The 7371-nt window shown below is 34.5% G+C and overlaps 1 protein-coding gene across 1 annotated transcript; it reads right to left on the bottom strand.

The window, feature by feature from the left end:
* Positions 1-4: 4 nt before the first annotated feature.
* On the bottom strand, positions 5-5665 carry rad9a (RAD9 checkpoint clamp component A). Its single transcript, XM_073820488.1, has 11 exons — positions 5368-5665; positions 5159-5229; positions 4938-5060; positions 4627-4741; positions 3738-3837; positions 3544-3650; positions 3354-3460; positions 1384-1448; positions 715-822; positions 431-629; positions 5-353 (listed from the first exon to the last, which is right to left on the bottom strand). Exons 1-11 carry the CDS (start codon positions 5399-5401, stop codon positions 231-233), a joined length of 1152 nt encoding a protein of 383 aa, XP_073676589.1. The 5' UTR covers positions 5402-5665; the 3' UTR covers positions 5-230.
* Positions 5666-7371: the final 1706 nt, after the last annotated feature.

Raw genomic sequence — 7371 nt, 5'->3', positions numbered from 1 at the left:
AAAAAATCAGAGACTCAATCAAGTATTTGTATTCCACAGTGGGAGTGAGATGTTTTAATGTGACTTGTGCAATGATTTGATGTGGCTTATGTTCACTGCTTCATCTCTTGGTTTAAAACCATAATTATTTTCATAGAAAAATAAAATCAGGAGGAGACACTTGTGTGTGAATGTATTCAGCAGTCTTTGTGAGGTTGGATGTGGGAGTTTCTTTCCACACTGATGGGCGGTTATGACGTTTCTGTCTGATTTTCATCTTCACTGTCACTTGCGAGCACTTCCTGGCTCTGCATCGTCTGATTGGGCAACTGAGAGGGAGTGGGCAGAACTGAACCGAAGAAAAGTGAACAAAACTGAAAAACAAAAAAAGCAGGGACTAAATGTTAATGAGATCTGTAAAACAAATGACGCATTTAAATGATTATTGTACCTTTTTGTTGGGAGGTCCTTCTGTGAGTGCTTCTTCCTCTGGCTCCTCTTCACTGAATGAGTGCTTTCTGTTATTGCTGGGTCGTGGTGGGGATGTAGGTACATGCGACGGTCCAGGCAGCTCGCTGGTCTCCATTGCAATGAGAAACGAGTCCATGTCGTCGCTCATGAAGTCGTCTGGTGGTTGTTCTGTGTCAGGGCTGAGGGGAAAAAGTATTAAAGCACCAAATATAAATCAATATGACATCAAATTGCTTGAGGTTTACATTTAATGATTTTACTTACTGTTTTGTGTTGGAGTTGACGTGGTTCTTTGGATGCGAATCCTCTGACAGTGTAGCAAGGACAAAATTACCTTCCAGAACACTGTCTGTTACACTCAGGATAACGGGACTTAAACACAAACACACACAGATGAGAGTAAGTAAGATTTGTTTTAAAATAAATACATACTATTTTAGCAAGGATGCATTAGACTGATCAAAAGCGACAGTAGAGACATTTAGAATGTTACAATATTTCAAATAAATGCTGTTCTTTTGAACTTTCTATTCATCAAAGAATCCTAAAGTAGCATAACTGTTTTCAACATTGATAACAATCATTAATATTTGTTTTATCATATTAGAATGATTTCTGAAGGATCATGTGACACTAAAGACTAGAGTTATAATGCTGAAATTTTAGTTTTGCATCACATGAATAAATTGCATTTTAAAATATATTCAAATAAAATATTAGTTATTTTAAATTGTAATAATATTTAATGATATTACTGTTTTTACTGTGTTTTTGGGGCAATAAATGCATTATTGGTGTGAAGCATCTTTTAAAAACATTAAAAAAAAGCACATATCCAAACTTTTCAAAGGTAGCATTTCAATTTTTAATGTTTTAAAATACAGGGAACAAAAAAGTAAACTTGGGGTTGTTTATAAGCAAACAGAAACTAACCTGCCTGGCTCATCAAAATACATAGAGATTGGAAGAGCAGATGACTCAGCAAATGCAAGCAAACCCTGATGGAAAAACCAGAGAGACAAAAAGTTTTAATGTTATAGCAATAAAATAAAAATTCAAGGTTAAATATATTCAGAAATAAAATGGCTAAAACCTATATAATGTGTTTAAGAATCATTTTTATCCATTCTTGATTTTAGATTTACTTTGGGAGAAACAAAAAAAATACAAAGTCAAACATTAAATTAAATTGACTATAACAATGTACTTCTTGTGCACGATTAATCATGCTATTTAAAAACAATACAATTCTATTGGCTAAAAGAATTTATTTTTTCTGGCTTATGCAAAGGCCATACGGGTGGGGAAATTATCTTTATACATATTGTACATAAAGATTCAATCAGCTGAGGTCAAAAGTTTACCTTGCAGAATCTGCAAAATGTTAATTATTTTACTAAAATAAGAGGGATCATACAAAATGCATGTTATTTTTTATTTAGTACTGACCTGAATAAGATATTTCACATAAAAGACGTTTACATATAGTCCATAAGAGAAAATTATACTTGTAAACATAAAATTATTGTAAAAACTTTATTTGTAACACAATTAGACCACAGCGTCTGACTTAAAGAGGTAGATCAAATGTGCAAAACAAAAAATTATACAACTTCTAGTTAGTGAACACAATTTGTAAAACTTTCACATTATTATCTTTATTTATTAATTTTTTGCCAGGAAGACTAGTCTGTCAACAGTGTCTGGCTTTAAGAGGTATCATTAGTGACAAAATGTGCAAAATGTAAACAAAAATATACAACTTTTTCAAATATGGCTCGGATGTGCGGCAGGACCATAGGTCGGTGGTAGTGGCAAAGTATCTGACGTTCCTTAGATTATTTTCCAGCTTTTCGCAGCAGTCTTCATACAGCTGAGGCAGTGCAGTTTTGGAAAATGAACTTTGTACTTTGACGTACACGCGCATGCTGCACGCTGATTGGCTGTTATCACATATTTCTGCTGTGTGATTGGCTCTTAGATTAATCCATATCGAGCAAAAAATGTCTAGAGTTTATCATCGTTATCAACATAAATTTTATCGCCATTCGATATGATATCATATGATATCAATGACTGTATGATTTTGAGATCCATCTTTTCACACTGAAGACAACTGAAGGACTCATATGCAACTATTACAGAAGGTTCAAACACTCACTGATGCTCCAGAAAGAAACATGATGCATTAAGAGCTGGAGGTGAAAACTTTTGAACAGAATGAAGATGTGTACATTTTTCTTATTTTGCCCAAATATCATATTGCTTTCATTTAGTTCTGCCCTTCAGAAGCTACAGAGGATACTTACATGTTTGCCAGAAGACAAAATAAGTTAAAAGTTTTCACCCCATTCAGGTAAGCTTATTCCGGTCAGTACTAAATAAAAAAATAACATTTAGCAGAATCTGAAAGGTATGTAAACCTTTGACCGTAACTGTATTTGCAGTGTGTTTTTACATCAGCAAACTGTTTTGTACAGATAAAAGTAACTGGAAGCGGATGAAACCTCTCTCAGCATTAACACATTCAAGTTACAAATAGCTCTTACATTAAAGGGATAGTTCACCCAAAAATGAAAATTCTGTCATCAATTACTCACCCTCATGCTGTTCCAAACCCGTAAGACTTTGTTTATCTTCAGAACACAAATTAAGATATTTTTGATGAAAATATCTTATGTTTCTAAGGCGAACAAACGTCTTACAGGTTTGGAACGACATGAAGGTGAGAAATTAAGGACAGAATTGTCATTTTTGGATGAACTTTGCCTGTAAAAAAAAATATATGGATACTGGGGCCTTAAATATGGTTTCACTCAGAAATGTGTCACATTGTGCTACGTATCGTCTACAATCTATCGTTGGGTTTGAATATGTCAATGTGTGTGTGAGAACCCACTCACCCTGAGCTCTTTGAGACAGAAGGTGATGCTGGTCTGAGTGCCGACGGCAAAATGATCAAACTCCTCCGCGCTCAAACACAGTTCAGTCATCATTGCTTTTGAAGAGTCTGAAAGAGGAAAAACATTTAGTTTGATTTGATTTGATTCATTTCATGCATATCAAAAGAATATAGACTGATGTGACTAATACCTGCATCACCCTCCACGTGGTTCCTGAGCCACACGCGATCACTGCTCACAGACAGATTGACCTCCTCCAGAGACGGAGGGAAATGCAGAACTGTGTCCACCATCAACCTACAGTGGACATCAAAGTAAAACAGAAAATGATTAAACACAGACTCTAAATGGAAATGCAAATTAAGGTATTAAATTAATGCAAACCTGGGTTGAGCCTGTAGCACGTTTGCACAGCTCTCTTTATCAAACACGGCCTGCAAACTCTCACAGTCCTGAAAGGACAAATTGTGTGTTTTCAAGAGCCCTGTAACAAACACACACAGTTTAAATGATCATACTGTACAATATGCTATTTCTTTGCATGATTTGACTCAAGTTTATTTAGAAAAAAAAATTATATGACTCAGTGCACTTTTCACAGTACTGATTTCAAAGCAGCTTTAAAAAAAATACTATAATAATATTCATAGTAGCTTAATATCATCATGACTTATAGCTGGGCAATAATATGTGACCCTGGACCACAAAACCAGTCTTAAGTAGCACTGGTATGTTTGTAGCAATAGCCAAAAATACAGTGATCATATATTGTATTATATGTTTTTCTTTTATGCCACAAATCATTAGGATATTAAGTAAAGATACTTTGTAAATGTCCTACTATAAATATATCCAAACTTAATTTATGATTAGTAAAACGCATAGCTAAGAACTTATTTTGGACAACTTTAAAGGTGATTTTCTCAATAGTGATTTTTTTGCACCTTCAGATTCCTGATTTTCAAATAGCTGTATCTCGGCCGAATATTGTCCTAACAAACCATACATCAATGGAAAGCTTAATTATTCAGCTTTCAGATGACGTATAACTCTCAATTAAAAAAAATTAACCCTTACGACTGGTTTTGTGTTCCAGGGTTACAAATACTTGCATTTAGTGACAATATAAACAATCAAGCAACTGAGATTTGCTATACAGTATATATCGCTTAAGATGCAGGTAAAGTTGAATGCTTACATATTCAACTTTATATACAACGCTGTGTGATTATATATTATCTTACTAACGTATCTTCAGCAGAATCATTTTTACCGTGTTTACAGTGCATAGTTATGGTCAACCGACTCTTTTCACTGTTCAACTGAATACGGCATTTTTCTACAGAGCGATCCAGAGACGCCAGAGACTTGAACACGGCCTGAACACTCTGAAAAAAACATAAAATAAGACAAACTTTCATGAAAACATTCACTTGAAGATTTTGAAAAATGTGTACATGCAAATAAGATTAAATTATTAATATATAGACACACTTTAGTGTGTAAGTAATGAATTGACAGGTATTTAGCTCACAAAACCCTAAAGAGTGAACTGCAGAAATAAACAGGAAGAGTAAATGTTACCTTGATGGGCATTTTGCAGCGAAAGCTTTGGTCTGATGGAGCCTGAAATCTCTGGAAGAACAGAGGAGACAGCAAGAAGCAGGCGAAGGCTGACCGGGATGAGTTGACTGACCGCAGGGCCAACTAAAATAGATTAGAAAGCAGTGTTATACATTACTTCAACACCTCATATCTGGCTAAACAAACATAAACTGTCATAAACACTGGAAACAAACACATACCCCATCCTCCACAGGCTCCAAATACAGCTCCTCTCCAATTCTTGACAGGGAATGTATGGCTTTTGCTAAAACTAGAACAAGTGTGGATCAGTCTACTTATAATGTAAATTTAAGCAAGTGTTTACACAAAAAGCGTTTTAAATGTATAAGGCAACTTTGAAAAACGCGTCTGAACGACTCCTACGAGTTATTTAAGTTAGTTTACTTACCTTTTACGTTTCCCCCGGTTGCAACACAATCCATTATATTTAGCTTGTCAATAATATTCCTTATAAACAAAGTTTACATAAAGTATCCACCGGCTCGAGCACAATTTTAATAACGAATCTCACGGAACCGGCCACATGACGCCAGTGGTCATTCTAACGCAAGAAATTGATCGTAAAGAAACTTATAAGGTGTTATCTATTATCGCACAAGATAAGGTACACCATTCAAAAAACACAAAACTTCTTATAAAGAGATAATTCAAGATTTTGGCAGATGTGCGACACTGTTTACTTCGAATCCGACATGTGGCGCGTATTTTCTGCTGTAGCCAATCAGCGTGAGGGATCAGATAGACAGCGCTTGCGTCATAACAAAGCGCCCACATACGAAATGTATTTAAAATCTAGTTCAACAGCATAAAATGGAAAGAGGTTAAATGTGGCCCTGGACCACAAAACCAGTTTTAAGAAGCACGGGTATATTTGCAGCAATAGCCAAAAATACATTGTATGGATCAAAATGATCGATCTTTCTTTTATGCCAAAAACCATTAGGATATTACGTTAAGATCATGTTCCATGAAGATATTTTGTGAATTTCCTACCGTAAATATATCAAAACTTAATTTTTGATTAGTAATATGCATTGCTAAGAACAAATTTAGACAAATTTAAAGGCGATTTTCTCAGTGTTTTATTTTTCTGCACCCTCAGATTACAGATTTTCAAAAAGTTGTATCTCGGCCAAATATTGTCCTATCCTAACAAACCATACATCAATGGAAAGCTTATTTATTCAGATTTATTCAAAACATTTACCCTTATGACTGGTTTCGTGGTCCAGCTTCTGCGGGATCCGCTTAAAGTAAATGACATAGCAAAAATATTAATCATAATAGTTTAAATACAAAATACAAACAGAAATAAACAGCTGTTTGATAGACTAAAAATTCCTGTGACAGCAGCACCACCTCACAATCTATGGTAAACCATAAAACAGAGACACATTCCCACTTTGACACTAACAACAGTTTAAATAAAATAAAAGCTTAAGACCTTACATATTCCCCCGGTTTCACAGACAAGGCTTAAACCTAATCCTAGACTAAAATGTAAATCTGAGCTGTTTCAAATGAAAGAAACTTGCACTGACTGATCTTAAAATATATCAATGCCTTTGTTTTGTCTCAAGATGCACATTGGTAATGTTTTTATCTAAGCAAGTTTATAAAACTTTTCTTAAATGTCCTAATTGAACTATGGTCTAATCCTGGTTTAGTCTAAGCCCTGTCTGTGAAACCAGGCCCAAGGGTCTTAGGTTAAGCCAGGATTAGGCCATAGTTCACTTAGGACATTTAAGTAGTGTTTTTAAAACGTGCTTTAGATAAAAACACTACTAGTGTGCATCTTGAGACAAAACAATGGCACATATTTTAAGCTCTGTCAGTCCAAGTTCCTTTCAGTTAAAACAGCCTAGGTATGCATTTTAGTCTGGGACTAGACTTAAGCCTTGTCTGTGAAACCTAGGGAAAGTTGACAATTGCATTTCTAGGCAATAATGTGTCATTTAGTGGACGTTAAACAATTGTTGGACCACTGTTATGTCATTAAACTAAAATTATTTAACTCAAATGGCTTATACAATGGCTTATACTATTTTACATCAATAATGTGATGTTTTATATATATATATATATATATATATATATATATATATATATATATATATATAGATGTCTGATTTCACAATGCATTCTAACCATTTTATTTAATATTTATATAAATATTAATATAAATCTAGAGCAATCCGCCCAAATGCCACAACTGCAAGTGATTTTGTGTTAGATAATTACAGTTTGTAGGCTGCTTAAAAGAAAATGGGCAAACAATTAAATGTAATTACTCCACTTTCCGAAGCAGTGACTTCATAATAAGGTTAAAATGTTCTTAAAATTTTTGGAGACACCGTCTCAGCCATTCAGCGGCCTGTCAGAGGGAGTGACA

This window comes from Garra rufa, chromosome 16 (genome assembly GCF_049309525.1).
Source record: "Garra rufa chromosome 16, GarRuf1.0, whole genome shotgun sequence".
NCBI lineage: Eukaryota > Metazoa > Chordata > Actinopteri > Cypriniformes > Cyprinidae > Garra > Garra rufa.
Note: the sequence above shows the minus strand (reverse complement) of the source record. Positions and strands in the feature narration are given on the sequence as shown.